The sequence below is a fragment of the Larus michahellis genome, chromosome 7 (genome assembly GCF_964199755.1).
Source record: "Larus michahellis chromosome 7, bLarMic1.1, whole genome shotgun sequence".
Classification (NCBI taxonomy): domain Eukaryota; kingdom Metazoa; phylum Chordata; class Aves; order Charadriiformes; family Laridae; genus Larus; species Larus michahellis.
This window is the reverse complement of record NC_133902.1, coordinates 22503290-22523873: the sequence shown is the minus strand read 5'-3', so window position 1 is coordinate 22523873 and position 20584 is coordinate 22503290. Positions and strand designations below refer to the sequence as shown.

At 41.6% G+C, this 20584-nt stretch overlaps 1 protein-coding gene across 1 annotated transcript in view; it reads right to left on the bottom strand.

Moving 5' to 3' along the window:
• Positions 1-12559, bottom strand: part of ITGAV (integrin subunit alpha V) — a 50500-nt gene extending 37941 nt beyond the window's left edge. Inside the window, exons 1-2 of the mRNA XM_074596057.1 lie at positions 12156-12559; positions 7488-7615 (exon numbers count right to left, since the gene is read on the bottom strand). Coding sequence (XP_074452158.1) covers positions 7488-7615; positions 12156-12307 — 280 coding nt within the window. The 5' untranslated portion in view covers positions 12308-12559. The remainder of the gene's footprint in view (positions 1-7487; positions 7616-12155) is intronic.
• Positions 12560-20584: the final 8025 nt, after the last annotated feature.

Below are 20584 nucleotides of genomic sequence, written 5' to 3'. Positions count from 1 at the left end.
CCAAGTAATAATAAAAAGATCAAAAGTTCTTTCAATGCTGAATTTCTTTTGGCTATCAGCTTGGGATAATTTGCACCTTCCTTTTCCAGTGTAAATGTTATCAGTTACAGAAACAATGGTATTGCCACAAAATGATAGCAGTTGAGTAAGCGGATCGAGTCGTAACTTGCAGGCCGCCGGTTTGCATGGTAATGAGAAAACTGAACTAAAACATTTGCCACTGATGTTGAGTACCAGACTTAACTGAGATAAACGTGAGGCAAGAGGCAGTGAACTGATGTCATTATACTATGAATTCTGTGAAGTTGTAAAATGTAAATAGTCACCCAATTAACAGAATTTCCATTGAAATAAACCTTTTTGTAACTAATTACGCCAATTCAAAGTAAATCATGTTCCCCCTTCCAGGCAAAGGGAAACTTTATGCTGCTAGCCAATGAGAAAGACAAACTTAAAAAATACACAAGAGCACTGTTTTCATAATACGAGAACCTTGCGCCGTATAAAGCTAGCTATCTTCCACCCAAAATCACAGCCATTTCAACCTTGGTTAATGAGGCAAGAGCGGGTGCATACAAGCTTGTATTTACTTGAAACTCCCCACACTGTGAGGCAGTGGATGGTTTAGCAACTTTGGTGTAGCCACAGTGTTTTGTTAATGACTCAGGGAGAGACGGGAATACAGAGCTTCCCACACAACTCCCCTTCCCTCTTCTGAGATACGAATCCTGCTTCTTTCCCCGGGCGGTGCTGGAACAAAAGCATCTTTTCCCTTTGCCTAATACAAGAAAGATGCTATTTTTTATTTTTTTTCCAACTCGTCATAGGGTTGAGATCCAGCTACACACGCGCAGAGCCAACAGTATTCATGAAGGAGTCTACCTAATCACAAAAGCATGAGCATTTTTCCACTGTCAGCTATAACAACGTGCGAAGGAGGTTTGATACATTCTGCCGCCCTCTTTTGTATTCAGAGCAGTACCCGGAGCCCCACGCAGAATTTGGTTACAACATCACTCCTGATAAGGATAACAACCAGACTCCAATGGGACCGAGGCAACGATAGATTTGGCGAGATAAAAATCAATCCGTTTTACTACAAATGAATGAATGGTCTTCGCAAGATTTATGACTTTGTTGCTGACTACATCGATAGCCTTTGAGATTGAAAGCCCCATACAGATTGCACCCTAATACCAACGAAACCGCCAGCTAAAAATAAAACAGTACTTTAACAAAGCATGTTATTTTCACAAAACACCAACCTACCCCATATTTCCTTATTCCAGATGTGGAAAGGAACAACTGACTCATTTGCACAAATGATCAAAATCTCCAAAAGGCAAATATAAGCTCATGACACTCCGCTCCAGACATAACTTCCCAACATCAGGAGACGCTGTGCAATGCTACGGCACGAAGCTGCGCAACGCAGTTAAAATACCCACTTCAAACTAAATAGGTCACAGATAGATACAGCCGTGCCAAACTGGTGGTTTAGGCTTCCAAACAAAGACTCCTATTGTCTAGAAACACCCACTTGGGGATAGAAGAAAAAAAAACAAAACCAAAAACAAACAACCAAAAAACGTGGAAAAACGTGGAAACATAAGGAGGAAACAGGAGAGTTTTTGTAAGTATTTTCCTTTTCAAAACCTTCTTTCTCATCTTTTATCACAGATCAAAATAACCAGTCTTAGAAGAATTTAAGAACAAACCATTTCTCTAAAATTACTCTGGTGCGTCAAAACACATGGGAAAGGGAGGAGGGACAGGCCAACAGTCAAAGTGATAAAATTTTATGTAGCCAGAGGCTACACTGAATTCTTTTTCCAAAGCAATAAAAACACACCACACAGAGATGAAAATATTTGAGCTGCTCTTAGTTTTCAGTATTCAACAGCTTCTGTAAGTTTCCCAATTCTTGAATTTTGAGATCTGACATAGAGAAATGAAAGCAGTAGGGAAAGCTTTTACCAAAAGCAGGAATGACAATTTAGCAGCGCGTCGACCCATTCTACCGTGTGTCTCAGAAGAGCAAAACAATACACCGTCTGAGCAAGCACATCTTTCTGCGCTAAAAACGAGATCTGCTCAAGATATCTGCAATTCATTAGCACAGAAGTTCAAAGTTGGTTTACGAGCATATTTTCCTTTGTAACAGTTCGTAGAGCTGTCTGCATTTCATCAGATTATTCCAAATGCAGAAGCTCTCGAAGCAGTCTCGGTACTGCACTTTTTAATGCTGCCATAAAGAGCTACGCTTTTAAGCATCCTGTACTGGAGCAGGTACATTTCACAATTAAGGGTTTCATTTAAAAACTGGCAGGTTTTTGCAAGAGAAACTTGATCGTCACAAAACTGTTTTGTTACGCTTTTAGGAAGAGCCATGGGAGCATGAAGAAATGCTATTTCCACCAACCCACTTCCCAGTGTTCTTGACTGATGAAGAGCTAGAACCCCAGAGATGAAAAGTAAAATAATAATTATGAAGAAAATTGTTTCCTTCTGGAAAACAAGCACATAGGAAACTCATTTGGTTTACATTATTTTGCTACATATTGCTCACATGTGTACAATCTGATTAACTCCAACTGGTTACATGGGTCTCTGAAGAATTTTTCATTTGTCAGAGTGAAAATTCAGAGTGATTCTGCTCTCTAAAATTCCACGGCCAAATAATGGAGGTATTTATCTAGATGTCAGACAATTAGCTAAGCGTATCCACCCTGCTATTCCATGCATGCCAAACTGACTTGTTGATTTTCCTAAAAAGCACGTTTGACCACCCCTCCGCTCACTGATTTAGCTGTCTGGCTCAACGAGCTTTTGATCCTCCCCTGGCATAGAAAAAACATGGTTAATTTTATGCACAAAAAATGGACAACTACACAAAATAAATATAACTCGCAGAAAAAACTAACTTTTCGAGAGTATTTTCCCTTAGCAAGATTATGGAAATACTTTCAGTAATATTCAGGTATTATCTACACAAGCTTTGCTGTGCTAGTCTGTGAAGGCTAGGGAAAGGACAGAAGGGGAAGGAGAGTAGAAATCTTTAAATCAAATGTTTTTGGAGCTCTGTCTCAAAACCGATCAGAAAGAGAAAACAGACTGCTATATTAAGTGCATTCCTTATACAGTTTACCCACAAGAAATATGTTTTTCCTGGAGAAAGCTGCTGGCAGATGAAGCCAACTGCTTGCTAGAAACTGTTAAGCTTTCTAAGAGAGGAACCATCTCTCCAGTCACTCTTGCAGAAAGAGTAGTACTAGGGCTCGGAAAGCTGTAAGAGTGGTTTTCCCACCATTTGCTTTCCCAGATCCTTTATCCTTTGTAAGATTCAGAACGCTCCCCTATTGCTATGGATTAAAACAAAAAATAAACTGAACTTTCAGTCACAAAACTATCTGGTGTGGAGAAGGGTTAAGAATGAAGACAAATATTTACCCGCCTTGACCTCTAACTTGTGGGTTTTGGTAATTTGGATGTGAAACATAAAACACCTTGCAAACGAAAGGATTTACTGATATTGCTTACGCTTATGACAATTTTGGAGAATATACAAACTTGAGAATGTAAATTTCCCCCCCAGCGCTTTTCCTGAAGAAATACAGCCTCCTACACACTCTGAAAGTTAACAGAGGGGAAAAAATCCTAAGTATTTTACATAACAATTCAATTGAAATTGTGGTAATGCTGTGGCAACTGCAGTAAGAAGTCAAGATATAAAAGAATATAAATATCGAATACAATATTGAGTACAAATGAAATACTGAGTACAAATACCAAAGGCTGGACCAGATCATCCTTGAGATCCCTTCCAACCTGGTATTCTATGATTGTGCGGCTCAGAAACTTTAGTTTTGTGACAGTGGCACGTTTAGCTTCTGGCCATGTACACACAAGCACATGCAGCACAGCTATATGCACCCCCGAATTTGAGGGCATTTTCTACCACACATGTTTGTCATGTAATTTTCACATAGTCATAACTACGTTAAATCAAAGCCAACTGATGTCAATGCTAAAATGCTCAGAAGCCCCACAGCGAAGCATCTTTACATTTGGGAAGTGTTAATGTGCGATATAAACATTTTGTCTTCCAAAGCCACCATGTATACCAGAACGTCAAAAGCAATTAGTACAATATGCACAGAAACACACACACATAGACATATGTAAAGAATATTCTCTGAGTGTATTTTTAAATGTGTGTAACCTCTGTGCTGGGAGACCTAAGACAAGGGGAGATCCACCTTCCCCTTTGCAAGCATATCACTGATTTAAATGAGAGAACATGCTATGTAGGAACAGTGAAAGAACGACTTCTTTCCGGCCAGCAGCTTAAAAATTGTAATATATGCCTCTAATGAGGGAGTTTTATGTTACAGGCTGGTGGGGAGGGCATGAGAGGCATAAATACATATATTTTCAGCATGAGAGCTATGCGAGTTCCATGAATAGACTCCTATTGCCCAGAGGCCCCCCTAAAGAGCCAACCTGTCATGCACAGGAAGGAAGAAACAAAGTGGTAAAATTGGTACTACCAGAACTATCAGCTTAATGACTTATCACTTTCCTCCAGAGGAGCTGGGGTGAGGGTAAACGCAAGTACGAAGCAGTGCCGTCATACGGCAAGGGCCTGAACAACTCCTCCTCCAAAGATGAACGCAAAGCAGCTAGTACCTTCTCTCCTGGGCTACGTAATAGCTGTTGCATTTGTCTCATGTAAAGGACCAGGCTTCTGTGCCAACATGATACGTAAGCCAAAAGCAAGCGTTAGAAAATAAAACTCAACTCTGTGCAGTCACTGCTGCGCAGCTGAGCTCAGCGTGGCCTTTGTATGGATGGGGAAGAGAAAAGGACTAATAAAGTTGGTGGAAAACTGAACTATAAACAAGTAATGTTTAATAAGAAAAAATAATAATTGAGAGAGGAATAAACCTCGCTTGCTAGACCTCTGTAAAACCCTACTCTCGTATTTATCAGTGATACAACCAGGAGACGAGCGGACAAAGGCAACCTCACACAGTCAGAAGATGACTCGCTCCTTCCTCCATTCCCTTGCTATGTTCACAGCACAGAAACACGGTCTCCTCCTTGCCCTCAGACACTGGGCGTCAGATGCAGTGACCTGGCCTGGTCTGGGATCCACCAGCTATGCTATCTGGTACAGCAAAACAGCAGAAGGAACAGTGACATGCCTTCTAGTAAAGATAATTTTTCAACTCCACATATGGAGTTTGGCATCAACAGGTAAACAGAGAAAAGCCACAAGTACGAATGTTCTCATTATTTTCATGGGTCAGATTTCTCACTAGCTCCGAAGAAACCCATCTAATTAATTTTGCAGAACCTGTGCTGCTTTTCCCAGTGACAAAACAGCTAAATAATCTTGGAGGGGAAATGAAAAATAAAAATCTGCCTGTATTGCAAGGCTAAGCAACACCTCTGGGATTACAAATCATATTACACAAGTGTTGAAGTAGTGATGGACGAATTCTTGCAGAGGTTCTGTTCAGTCATCTACAAAAAGCACCTTGGCATTAGCACCACGAATCAGTGGTCGAATCTTCTGCTACGTATTTCCTGCGAAGCGAGTCACAGGTCTTCCCTCCGCGCCTTTTACCACACGAGGCGGGGGCAGGCAGGAGTGCAGCTTTACACTGTGTTGGCAGCAAGACGCTGTCATCGTAACGTAGGGAGTCGACCATTGTATTATGTACAAAGAAAAAGTCATTTTATTTTGTCTCAGGGCATTTATTATTTTAGTATACTGAAACACAATGCCCCTTTTCACCCAGAGAATAATTGACAAATGCATTATTTCCCAATTCGTTGCCACAAAGCTGGAATGAGTTAAAATGTGCCTGAAAGAAATCCTCTTAAGCCATTATGACCTGCTATTTTTACTGTTCAATTTCAAGCGATTAACATGCCCGTGACTTAAAGGCAAATTATAAGCAAAACACTATTTGTTTGCCCAGTAGTATATACCTTGAGCACACACACACAGCAAAGCAGCGTGGCCTCTGTATCTACTCTGCCTGGCACATGGAAAAGCCTATTGCAAATGTTCACAGTATAAACAGATAAACACACTGCATTTCCCACTGGAAGATGCATCTAGAACCTACCCAGGTAGCTCATCTTTCCCTACCAGAAGGTTTTTGGCTATTATTTTTGTGGTGACTATTAATTAGGGACATATAGATTCGTTCTTTAAAACAACCACCACATTTGTATTCTAGTAAATTATAATCCCAAAGTAAAAACAAACAAAAAAAAAATTAAAACCTATTTTTGCTGTCACACACTGATGCAGCTGAAACGTCACACTTCACACCTTACCAGAGATTTTAAGTAATCTGGCAGAAAGGCTCCTGTAGAGTAAAGTGACGTGACTGATAATGACATAGGTTTTGTGTGTACCATTACGTACTTGTTTTCTTCCCCCCAGTGGAACTGGTAACATCAGAGTTTTCAGAAAAATATATGGAGATTTCAGAAATCTGAACACCAACAATATTTTGTGGGCATACCTTGACAATGGAATTGGAAGAAGAGCTTCTCCACTGCATCATACACAATGTACGAAGGCTGCATAATAGCCTTTAGGCTGCCAAGTCAAAATACCAGCAAACACAAGAATGAATTACAACCAACTAGACGTTAAAAGCACAGGTGCTTCCTCTGCCCTACTACATGGGTCTTGCTAATCCAATCCCATGACACGGAAAGGTTTTTCCGCTGGCCCGAAACACGCTGTGGAAAACAAGATTCAACACTGAGTGGCTCAGGCTGAAAAGCACATGCAGTGTGTTCTCATCTGACCTGCCACAGTTTGTGGAAATCACTGTGTGCACCAGAGCATGAAGACCAAGCGAGATGTTTAATGTCAGCATTGCTGCCGCTCAGCTTTAGTCTACTTCAGAACTGACCTGAGGCACCCCGAGTGCTGCTATCGTAAGTGTCACAAATACTATGAAGCCATCCAAGGGGAAAAAAAAAAAGTATTTTTCCCCAGTTTGAAGTTTATACGCCCAGTTTCAGATTCTTCTTCTTCTGAATATCTCTGCATACACCACCTTTGCTGATACTAAAAAAGTACGTTTCCTCATATACCGTGTTCTTAACAGGCAATAAATCCCTTGTGGTCTATTGAGAATTAGGTTGCTAAATGTTTTAGGATTGCTGGAAAGTACAGAAGAGAAATGTAAACAGGTTAAAACAAAAGAAGAATAATGTATGCTCACTCAGGCTCTCAGCACATACCAAGGACAACAGAATTCTCAAAGGGGGGGGAACAAACAACAGAAAAAAAAAACCCCACCCACTAAGCCTTGACTAGTTGCCAGTCCAAAACTGGCTGCATTCACATCAACCATCAAAAGGTCCCCCATGAATCTGAATCCCTTCTGCACTCTCACTCTAGGAGTAGAGCACAGATACCCCATCCTCCCCCACAGCAAACTACACGTTACCTGTGGAGTCAAATATAATCGGCTGGCAATTTCTGTTGGAATTCCAGTTACATTTGAGCACCTGGCCTCCTTCTACAATGTTGTGCTGGGTAGTGTTTGCTTTTGGAGCTCCCACCAGAAGAAATATCCTGCAGTAAAAAGAAGAAATAAAACCAAGATTTCAAAACCTAAGGTACAGGCATTTTTACTTTATGACACGTGAAGGGTTAATAAAGCAAAAGCCTTGCCCAATCAAATCTAAATCTGACTATAACTACTTCGAGTTTCAGAGAAATTCATATTACGTTTAGTTCTTGGGTCCCTCTTTTCTGCAAGCAAAAGCACGCAAAAAACCTGAAAAAATTTACCACAAAAGATAAAAGTATTCTGTCCTACTTAAAATGATTTTTTAAATGAGATAAACACCTTTTATATTCTTTTTGCCCTTTTAAAAATATGTATGTATGCAGCAGAACAGGAAATTGTGTTACTTCTGTAATTTAAGAAAGTCATCGGCTGGCATAATTTCTGGTTAATTTTGTCCTAACTAATTCAATGAAGTCAGTCAAAAATGGAAACAACACATGAACAAAACAGTAGTGCTTCTGAGCTCAGAAGGTACTAAGTGGTGAGTCAGCCCAGCGTTAGTGAATGCTCTTTTAAGAAGAATCTCCAGGTACTCAAGTGACTGTCAACCCCAGGTTTGCCTATTAACGAATCTTTAGTGAAATTAATTACACAGCAATCATTTTTCTGATTAAGTTTTGTTGCGCTTTTATAAATCTCTGATTATATGAACATGTTAAGTGCACTCTGAGCAGGAACTGCTACAAGATTATGCCTGTGCAGGTGGTAAAATTCAGAAGTTGTGAAGTAAGGAACAGACTTAATGAAAAGCCAGACCAAACAGGGTTCTTCGCATCTTCCAACAAGGCCATCAGAGGTCTTGGAGTTCCTGGAAGATGCTGAGATACACTTGACTCATCAGCACTTTCCTTAGGAAGCCAATCTGAAGTACAGAAGACGACAGATAGGAGACATAAAACTAAATGCTTCCTTTTATCAGAATCTTCTCTGTTGTTTCCATTTAGCCTGTTTAAGAGAGCTTGCAAGTCTTATCATCCCGTATCAGGCATGACGGTTACTTAATTTTCAAATCGTGTTAAGCAGAACAAGCTACAAGACTGGTTGGAGAGAATGTCTACAGGTAGGCAGATCCAGGGTGAACAAACATGTTCTGGTTTTCAGAGTCATCTTCCAGACTTCACTTTAGTACATGGTTAAGTCTATATTTCTTAATATGTAAATACCAGGTATAAACACGTAGCACCTCCTCAAAGCTAGATTCGTATGAAGACCAACACAGACACAGACTACTAGTTTCCAACTCGCTTGAATTTGCAGAACTTTAAAAATTTCCTGGTGTGGACCCTGACAGGAAATCTAGGCTAGCTGGCAATCCATTTGTTTCCCTTAGTTGCCATTCGTCGACTCTCTAGATTCCAAGAGCAAGAATTTGAAATGCTTTAATCAACTTAAAACATTCTCTCTGGGTGTAACAGAAATGCTTAAAAATAGACATCATAATGCCAAGTAAAGAAACACATTAATTATTACAACTACAATCTATTAAACAAGCGGTAGCTTGCCTCCCACTTTACTCCTCTATCATTAGCATTTGGGAAGCCCCCCAAATTAAATACTTGTTTAAAAAAATAAATCATTCCCCTTCTAATAATATATTTTAAATCTTTCTTAAGACAATCTTTATGATGAAGTTTATTAACAAGATTACCAATAAAGGAATCATTACGGGACTCCATGAAGGTTTAGTCATCTCTTTTCCCAAAACAAACCAACAAAAGATATGCATTTTTATCATGATAGACCAAATCAGCAGATTTTGTCATAGGTTTTATAATAATATACAAATTACCTAAATACAAAGAAGTCTCTAGTCCGCATACTTTGGGAAAAGGGGAATACAGAGGGAAGTGCATTATTGCCATGGGAATACACCAGCTATACTTTGATACCGCCCATCTCCCACACGGTGCAACCACCTGCCCCAGCACAACGCTGCCAAGACTGGAAGTGCATCGACATCCTCAGCAGTTCACGTTACCCAGGTGGACTTACAGGAATAATCACTTGCCAGTGCTTTGCCAGGGGCCAGTAAAGAGAAACTGGTATTTCCATGTACTTGTATACTGGAAGACAGACTATCAAATGCAATTGTTTCAAAACACGGCATGTATGAGAAGCCTTTTTCAGTTTTTATAAAGTTATGTTCAGCCACTTCGTGTTGTGGTTACGCCCTCTGTCAGGCACCGCAGAGCACCCTGATACAAGACTACCGCTTTGACTCCTGGATTAGGTCTTTCATACTGGACTTCTAAATATGCTTTATTTTGGTATCCAGCCGGTCAAAATAGACTATGAAACAGCAGCTTGAGCATCCAAGAACTATTAACACTCCTTTGATTGTCAGGCTAGACAATCCAAATAGCTTTAGCTTAACTAAATTTACTTCATCTCTAGTACTCATGTAAAGAAAAAGTGATAAAACAGAAATTCACCAAAGCAACAACAAAGGTGTAGGAACCAAGTGACACACACGACACTCAACAAGGCTCGCTTTACTGAACAGTTTTTGCTGATCGTGCCGCAAAACAGGTCACTCCGTTTTCTACCTAACATTTAACTGCAGCCATCGCTGAGCTCGCTGTTCATCGCCACGTTTCTTTCCCCTCCAACAGCTTGAGGGAATCTGCAGGCGTTCCAGTCTGCGGGGCGGGTGTGTTCATCCTTCTCAAATGATGGGGAAGACGCGGCCTATGTCTAGAGGACACGGCACACATGTATTTATGGCTATTTCAGGAGGCAAAATGATCAGTCTCCATAGGCATAAACTCAAAATTTAACACTGTTATGAGTCTGTTCCTGCAAAAATTGCATAGCTATTTTGTTTCAATTATGAGCTTAAATTTAAGATAAAGTACAGTATTAGACTTTAGCTTAGCAGATACAGACTAACAGGTAAAAATTTAGTCACAGCTAAAAATTGAGCAGAAAAAATTTGCTTAAAAGTATGGAGTCTTCCACGCTGTCTGAAAACCACTAGTATTCAAAGTTTAGAAAAAAACAAAAACAAGGCAACACTATTTCTTCTACAGCCACACACTTTGAGGTCAATAGTTATTATAAAAATAATGGAAAGGTTCCAAATAGTGATTTCAAGGAGAGCTGGGTCACATAATTCCTTATCGGAAAGCAAGAAAGAAAGTTTACTACGTGCATTTACCAGTCTCCTGACAACCCTGCAGCCACACATGCTTACTAAAAATAAAGGGAGGAACACAAATAGAACCTTTTTTCTTTTAGTACTAAGACTTACAGGATTAAGATAGCACAGAAAGATGTCGCAACGCACGCAAGTTAAGACAGGATAACTTCTAGTATTTGTAGGCAATAAAGAAAAGCAAACAAGGCTGGATGATGTACTGCAAAAAGGCTTGCTCAATAGTTAGAGAACCTGTTTATAAAGTTTTATGAGCTAAAGACTGAGAGAGAGTGGGAGAGAAAATCCCCTCAGCATGATGAAAGCCAACAGCTTTTCCAGCTTTACAGCCCTTTCTTAAGATGAGAAAGGAGGGAAAAAAAGTGGCAAAAGCTGGATCTTAATGTAGCCCGCAGCTGAGAAATACAGACTAATTCATTAAGGCAACACCATGACTTTGAAGCTAATGACACAACTATTGAAAAGCCTGAAACACACCAGCTACTAAACATTGCCTAATTTTCGTTTAACGTGAAATGAGACCGTATTCAGGAAGCAGATGCAGAGGGTATTTACACGGAACTTTTTCTTCTCTAGACTGCTCAGCAGCTTTGGGACCCGCACAGAGAGAGCGCAACTCACACGAAGCGCTTCTGCAAAGAGCGGTCAAAAAGGAGAACAGCAGAACTGCTGAAATTTCACGAGACAAAACCTCAGGTGCCACAGGAAGGAAAACGCCATGCCTTCGTCTCTCTACGTGGCATTTACCGGCACTATTATTTACTTAAACCGCAGACTGATAAGGCAATTCAGAAAATCCAGCTGTGCAGTTTACGCCGTGCCACCGAGCCTGCCGCCCGCACGGCATTCAGGTTTTGAACTTCCCGGCAGAAGGGTGTCGGCGGGCAGAGCCCCCCGGCGCGGGGAGGAGACGGAGACGGGCTTGGGTGCCGGGGCTGGCTCCCACGCCGGGGTCCCGCTGCAGGGACCCCCCACCCGCCCTTGGTGCCGGCCCGGCTGAGGGTGGGGCACGGCGGCCGCCGGGGCTACCAGCCCTGCCGGGGCAACCAGCCCTCCCGGGGCAGGCTCGGAACGGCTCGGCTCCATGGCAGCGCTGCGGGGCCGGAGCGAACGGCTCCATCAATTAATCCTTCTCATCCCAGAGCCGCCCTGGTGTCAGTCCTCCCCCCCCCCGCCCCCCCAAGCCCGCACTGTGAACTAGCGGCAGCGGCTCGGCTGCTGGCACGGGGTTCTCCCGGCCCCCCGTATCGCCATCCTCATCCTCCTCCCGGCCGGCCGGGACACCGCCACCCTCGGCCACAGCCCCGCCGCCAGCGCACCACAAGCGGAGCGAGGGGCCGCCGGGACGGGCCCCCGTCGCCCGGGAGGGGACGGGACAGGGCACTTACGAGGATGGGTCGGGAGCGAAGAAGTCCACGGCGAAGCCGAAGTAGCTGCCCGCGGGGCCGGAGTAGACGGCCGGGTGCTCCACGTCCAGGTTGAAGGCGCTGCCCGGGGCCACCGCGCCGCCCAGCAGCACCAGCAGCCACAGCCGCGCCATGGCCCAACGCCGCGCAGCTCTGCCCTGGCAGCGCCCGGCCCGGCGGGAAGCGGGGGGGGGGGGGGCGGAGGGGCCGCCTGTTTCCCGCGGCGGGGCGGGAAAGCGGAATCACTTCCTCCCGCCCTGCGCCCAGTTCCCTTTTCTCCTCGGGACAGGGGCGGCAGGAAGGAGAAGCGGCATCATGTGGTGCCGGAGGCGGGCCCTGCTCCGCACCGGGCCGGGGCCGCCGCGCCGCGCCCGCCCGCGCGCCTCGCCCTTCCGCCGGGAGCCGGCGGGCCCCAGCCCGGCCCCGCCGGGGGAGCGGCTGAACCTGCGGGGCCATGAAATCGCAGCTGGGGCGGGGCCGGGGAGGGAAATGCTTGCCCTGCGATCGCCCCTTGGTTAAGGCACCCGAGTTTTAAAACTTAAATTTCTGCTGGGACCCGAACCCTTGGGGGGGGGTTTAAAGCGCTATTAAAAAGTGCCAGACATAAGAAGAGGGGGACACATCCACACTCCGTCTTACAAAGTCTTCCTTAGTAAGACTTTCTCGGTGAAGCCCTTCTTACGGAGTCTCGGAGACAATCTGTTTTGGGAAATCTGCTGACATAAGCAAAGAGTGAAGTTAAGTGCCACTGTGGATCCATCCGTGGAGGAAGACAACAACGATTTTCAAACAAATAGGATATGAAATGAAGTACTTCAAAATCCCGGGGTCACCTCTGCCAGGGAGCGGAATGCCAAGCGGCAGGTGCAGGGCTGTGAACCTCCCTGATGGAGCGCTCGCCTCCAGTTTTAGCACTGCACTACCCATCTGGAGAAGAGGTGTCCAGCGTCCAGCTTGAAACTCTTCACTCACAGTTTCTGGCCCTTGTATCATCTGTCACTAATAATATTTTAGCACTGTCATCATGGTAGGCTGCTACCAAATCCCTCGTAGCCTTACCTGCATCAGCCTACAGCGGAGTCCAACATGTGCTTAGTATAGCAGTGTTTCAGGAAAAGGAAAACATGCTGGAACGCCTATAAAGTTGAATTAATTCTTATTCATTCAGAATCTTATTTCATAAAACCCAACGCTGTTACCATGTAGTCCGTTTCACACTATTGCCACCAGAAGTCTAAACTTTTAGCTTTGCTTTTCTCATGTGAGCATGATAAAAAGAACATATAATGATACTTTAAACCCTAAATACAAGTTAAAAATACCCCATATATATTCAGTGAGGGACAGATTCCAAGTAAAGGGAATCCTGAAAGAAAATAATTTATAAAATAAGCATATGAAAACCCACAAGCTATACAAGAAAAAGCCTCAGAAAACATGTCACGTTGAGGAAAGGTTATGCTGAGGCCCTCTTAACTTCAGTGATTAATTCGAGTACAACAATAGCTGCAACAAGAAGTTGAAAATCCTACCTTAAAGATATTGTTAAGTCATGGCTTGTTTAATTAAAGAGTGGAAATCACATCAGTTGAAATGTCTTTCTAAAATAACAGTATAACTCCTCCCAAAGTTTTGAATAGGGTATGGGAACCACTGGTGAAATTTTAGCCTTCTATTCTACGAGACAAATCTGTCAAGTTTATGCAAAGTAACTTTTGCACGTTCAGTTCTAAAAATCGGGTGCATCAGGTAGAGGTAACAAGATGCAGAATGAGCAAAATTAGATGCCACATACTGAGAATGTTTTCAATGGAGAGAAATCATCGTGGCAGAAAGTAACTAATCGGGACTACTGGTAGGCAACTTAATGCACTCAGAAGCATTATGTCTGTAGAACTGCTAATTAACCTACTGAACAAGAGAGACATGATTTCGTAATCATTAGGTATTCTTGAAGTTTTGATGTAACTGCCTTAATTCAATGTAGGCAAATTAGTATATTAAAACTTTGACCTAGGTCCATTTAACATTGTCTGTCTTCTTTTCCTTTTAATGAATTATTCTTCATAGAACCCAAGGACCTTTTCACAGCAAAAAAAAAAAAAAAAAAAAAAAAGGTGCTTTCTTTATCACCCACTAATGAATCATATCTCAGAATTAGTATCAGTTTCCTGTTTTCCCTCGTAGTGCGAATTTACAGTCACTCTTGGGTTTTTTTTAAGTTGTGTCCTATCAGCTTACATTTACTGATACCACGGTATTCAGGTTTTCAAGAAAAAAAAGATGTGTAACATATAAAGGATCCCAAGAGGAAAAACTGAACATTGGTACTGAGCGATAATTTAAATTTACTAAATGAATAAAGTTGCTTTGAATTAAGAGCGTTAGCATTGTTGTATCTTAATACAGTCAGACTTTATATTAACACGCAAGCTAAATTAGTCTTGAAGCCAACAGAAAATACAATAGAGTAAGAGAAAGAAGCAGAATAATAGCAACATTTTAGAAGCTGGATGTAGGATATGTCAGCGATATTGTTCACCATGGACTCTTGACAAGCCTACTGCTACTTGCCTGCTATTAAAATTAAAAAAAAAAAAAAAATTGGAAAAATTATAAGTACAGGAGGAAAAAGAAAACAAGGCTAGAAAGCAAGAGAGGATTTCACAATAAATTGTTTCCATTGAAAAGGGGTTGAGAGTTAGCTTTTCATTTTAAAAATCCTTTATATCTGAACTGTTTACTCCCATCTGGAAGTACGTGCATCGCCTCGATTCTTGCACAGCCCTGCGGCGCTGTTACTCCGCTGTAAGCAGTAACTAATACGTATTTTTCATCCAAAATCTGTATTTGTTTTAATGTAGGTTTTGCATCAGCCTCATGGCCTACAAGGAAGAAAGCCCCAAACATTTCAATTTATTCATTCTCACAACTTTCCCGTCTGCAGTAAGTATATCACAACTTGACAAACAGCAGAATACAGACGCTAATTCTTTTGTTGCAGTAGACCCGTGGCAGAGCCAGCAAGAAGAACCAGGTAAGCCTGTGTTCCAGTCCCTCGTTCTTGCTACCAAGTGATAATAATAATTCCTTAAGGAAGCCACATCAAAAATTCTTATTCTGTCCAGAATAGGAGGAGAGTTCCTACACCTAGACCTGATACTTGTTGCTAATTTTCCTAAATTTGCTGCCTCTTCATAGATTAAAAAAAAAAAATCATTAATAAGATTAAATTTATTGTCATTTACTGACTACTCTCGCACAGCTATTGTACTACAGACTTGATCAAAGCAAAACTGCAGATGGGTTAATAAGTTCCCAAATTCTAGCAACTAGACAGGGCAATAAACTAAAAGAAAAAAAGTGTTTTATGTGTACTTTGATCATTAAGTCATCAGCTTAGGGAAAAGGAGGATTTATTTTCTCTACTTGATTGTATAGCTTTACAACATTATACAAACAGTGAAGGGTAAGTTATTTTTAAGATATTAGAATTGTTTTACCAAATGATAAGTTTTGCCTTCCTAAGGATTGTCCATGCAGCACTACTGCTTGTCGTCAGCGAATTGCTAAAAGACAGGCATAACTCAGGCTTTATTACATAGAGTCAGGGGTTACACATCCCTAAGGAAGTCTTTTCTGAAACCATTTCCTGTCTTCAAGAAGATAATCACTTTTTCAACAGCTGTTTTCGTGCATATCTGCTTTCTGCCATCATTTGGGCCAAGAAAGGTGAAGCAGCCTGTTGTTTTCCTGACTCAGCACCGGGCACCCTGCTCCGCTCCCACCGAGTTTAGTCACCAGTGTCAAACGGAAGCGGTGGCGTCACGGCTGTCTGGCCTTGATTCAGAGCACAGAGGCAATCAGTCTAGACTGCCTGCGAGCGTAGCCACATATCCCTATATGGTATTACACCCCCCTGCCTCAACGTGGGAAAAAAAATCAAAGCGTACAGGCTTGGGATTATACTTCTAATCGAAGCCAAGCTTACTGTAAATGAGGGAAAGTATTTTCTGTTGCAGAAGAGACCGAGTGATCCCATTGCTTACATTGCGCTGCTACGTCTGACAGCATCGCGGACAGAGGCATGAAAGCCTGAAACAGACTTTGCTGTTAATGGAAACACCCTGCCAGTGACAACGTGATTTTTCTTTACTAGCTTGTTTGGTTCCCAGCACGACTAACAAATAGATAAAGAGCAGCTACTGAGATCATATTATGGAATGTAAACAAATTAATTATATGTTTCTATATTTACTCTCCTGTTATCTCTAGCTTTCAATTTACAGGCCACTAAGCTATTAATTGGTGAAAAATTAACCACTAAGAAGTAGGCAAAGAACTGGGATTCCTTTTAACAACAATATACTGTTGTATAACGTACGTAGCTCGCTCATCTCGCACAGTGTCTATTGTGTCCAGAAGGTGTTTCTGTATTTCTGCTTCTCCTTCCCCACTGAAACAGCTCCATAGATGCTACGCGACGTCAGGCCACTAGCTGAAAAAGCTCCATCGCCCTTTACTACTGCAGTGGAAGCTCCTTTATGGGCTAATTCTGTCTTCAGATTAGAGCCGTGCTTCTGGTTTTATCGTGCAGAGCTAGTAAATACACAGCAGGCACAATTAATAAAAGAGTACTAATACTACACTTGAATAAATAATCATCCTTACCTACTATCTCTTCAATGCTTTCGCCTCCACCTTTTTCTTCATTTCCAGAGAAGGTAAATTGCTCGCTGCGTGCCATGAATTTAACTGCACCTTCTTACACTCACACAAGATCCTCTAGAAGACCCTGCTTTTGCACAGTTCCCTAAAGGTGAGGAAGAAATCATTATTCATCCGTCATCATATTCTTAGTTGTATCTAAATTTCTTTCTTAACCTTTCCCTTCTTTTGGCTGTCATTGCTTTCATTCAATTTTCAGTACCATCCTTTCTGATGAGACCATCAACCATAGCAAATGCATACGGAGCACATTACTAGAACACACGCACAGTTTTTATTTAGAAAGTGGAAGTGACTACACCTGGCAGAAACACTTGTGAAACAGTATTCTACTAAGAGCAAAGAGAAACAGAACACTCCCTGTAGCCAGGATCTATAGGCACAGAAGACAAGGGTCACTTTCTAGTAGATTTCCATTTATGGAGAATTCCCAGAAGACAAGAGGCATCTTCTAGTTTTCTTACATTCCTGCCTGCTCCTGGTTATACAGAAATACCAGAGATCCCTGGTTCCTGTTACAGAGATATTGCCATTCCTGTCATCAGTGCAAGTAATCCATTTAGTAAAACCATAGCAATTTATGTACAACTTTAACCCCTGGTTTTTAAGAATTTTTCCTATTTTTTTTTTCATTGTGCATTTTCGAAGTAATCTAATAAAGCTCAGTCTCAAAGAGCAGCTGTCTTTGCTATACCAGAAACATAATGCCACATCTTGCCTTGAAGCATCTGTCCTCTAGTGCTCCTGTATTACAGCGACACATCTACCTCGTTGCTAAAGGACGGAACAAAGCAAAGTTTAAAACTCATGAAGAATTCCCTGGTTAGTGATACAAAAAAAAAATTCTTCAGACTGCTGTATGCTTAGTAATGAGTTCAGACTTTAAACATGTTGAAGAACTATACGGCAAAATAATAGTAGCATGCAGAGCAAGTAGGATTGAAAGGCAATGGAGTGAAGTAGAGCCAAGATCCTTGCTATCTGATAGGGAAAGGGATATTATGATGTGTTACCACTTCAGAAATCCTCTAACAAATTAAACCTGTTACTCTGAATGTTCTTTTATACTCAAATACTGCGACCTTCTAGTGCTTTTGTAAGACAAACTGACAGAGAAAATGATATTTCCCTCCTCTCAAAAAGCGTTTCAGGACTTTGAGCCCAGGCATCCTGTGCCGCGATAAACCAGATCAGCCATCAGCTCTAGTCTTTTGACTTCAGAAGACACGTTACCATCTTACAGAATGCCCCAGAGTTCAAACTTGTCTCCTCTCCATCCAAAAATACCCTTTCTCCCAAAACAAACCAAGACCTAACTTCACCCTCAATTTTAAAACCGCTACATTTTGATCTTCTGTATCCACAGAATACTGTCCTGTCTGGCATTAACATTAAACCAAAGCATGTTGTTACCTACTGGTGACTACATCTTTGCTGGGTTAAAGAATAAATTAATGTTTAAGTCAAGGAATAAAGTTAAAGAAAACAGATCAATACAGAATCAGGTCTCTAATCATTCCAACAGGCAACTTCGGGGGGGGGGGAGGGGAAAGTTTAGTGTGTTTTGTTGTTTGCTTTGTTTGGATTTTGTTGGGTTTCTTAAGTTATTATTGTCTGCTTTTAAGACATCAGCCGGCAATTGCCAGGCAGTTGTTCCAGTAGACTCCTAGTTAGGTGCTTCTGAGGAAGACTTCTGAAATACACGGGTTTTCTTCAGCTATCAAAAAGAAGCCTGCCAGTTAATACTGACAACAGTTATCAGGGACAGAAACTGAAGACGCTTCTGTGCTTTGAATAAAAAGCGTATTTAAAAGCTTTTTTCCTTTTTGCTGTCTTGGGGTAAAGTCCTCATTCCACTTCTTCCTGCCTCCCCAGAGATACAAAGAATGGGCAATTATTTATGTATAGCAAGTATTCTGTGGAATGCTAACTTCATACTTCTGCGTGGGAGACACTGTGCGGCAGAAAATCTAGAATCACTATTTATAGAACGTAGGTTTTTTGTATTGACAAGAAAAAGACTGAAAAGCCTGTGGTATAAGGCTAATACTGCTGACGCAAAGTGTAGTTCTGACACCCACCAGCTTCTTATTCAAGGAAAAAGTTCACAAATGTGAGACAATGGCAGTTAAACTCCTTCTGGTTCCTTATAGTTTATCCCCTCTCCGCATTTTTTAGTCTAGTCTGGTAGACATTTGAAGAGATAAGGTCTTTGCTACGTCCTTTCTGACCAACTTTCCTAATCCTTCTCTCTGTTTTACAAACAAAACTCTAGAGTGTTTTGAGCTGCATTAGGAGAGCACACTACAGGACAATATTGTGCTTTGCTCCATGCCCGTGGAGGGAGCCCAACGGGAGACAGCTTAACCAACAATTACTACACCAGTTGATATGGATTGGAGAGGTCAGTCAGAAAAGCCTCCCTTATGTAGTGTTTATACTTGGAACAGGGAGAACACAACAAAAGAAAGTGACGAAGAGTCAAGATTAAAGGTTTATTGACTAGAAACTTTGCTGTTACCTGACTTTAAGGAGGCATTTCATTACAGCTATAGAATTCTCGAAGTGGAGGTCAGTTCGTCTTTTTCTTTAGTCTACTGTTCTGAAACCACGACAACTGAACTACTTGACACGTCAGACATTACTAAGATTGGTAGAAAACATTGACTGAGAGTTTGCAATGGATTTGTATTATTGCATAGAGACCAAACTACCATAACGTCTTCAAGCCAGTCTTTACATGCAGTGTTCAGAGCACAAGACTGGCGGCCTCAATGTAAGAAGGTAAACCAAGGAATAAAACAGGAGCAGAGATTAAACACGAACAGGACAAAAGGTCTCCTAGAATAGCAAGCCTGTTAAAATTTATTAGATGTCTGAGAAATGTAAGGTTTCAGCTGGTTTTCTACAACTACAAAAGATGCACTACACCCGTATTATACACTGACAAGACAGTTTCATTCCAGCACAGGTCCAAGGATGCAGCATCCGTAGAACACGCTTCCCTAATGGCTGACTGTACAGAGAATATCCTTTTGCCTTGTGAACCTTTGTGATAATTTGCTTCTCTCTTCCCTTCAGGAATACTTCTTTCTACTTTCCATACATTTTATATAGCAATTTAGGTGTTTTGTTTGGGGTTTTTTTTTTGGTTTGTTTTTTGTTTTTTTTTTTTTTAAAGGAAAGTTGTGATGCTCTTCTCCATTGTATCTTGCTTTAATTTAGGAGTCCATCTCATGTTTGAATTGTGATTGGGTGTATTTCAGGAACATTTCTAGTTTTAAGCCAGTCTTGCTCAAATTTACGTCCGGATGTATTACACTCTGTAAAATTTTTCAATCACAAATGTAAAATAAAGAGATTACCTCTGAGGTCTCTTTCAGATAAAATAGCAGCGTTTCATTTGTGTTATGATCAAAAGAACTGATTATTTTTGCCATTAATTTCAATAATGTGCTATGAAGGAGCCTAGTGTGGTCACATATTAGGGCTATAACATCATAAATGAATAAAACATTTTGGCCTTATTGCTAACACCAGCAACAGCCACTCTCTGTAAAAAGACAGAGCATCTATTGAAATGAAAGAACTAGAAGTGACAGACTAAGCCAAGGTCACTTCTAAGCCTCTAATACTAGTGTGAGGGGAAAAAGAGAAGGGCGATTTACTGGTATCACTGTAAA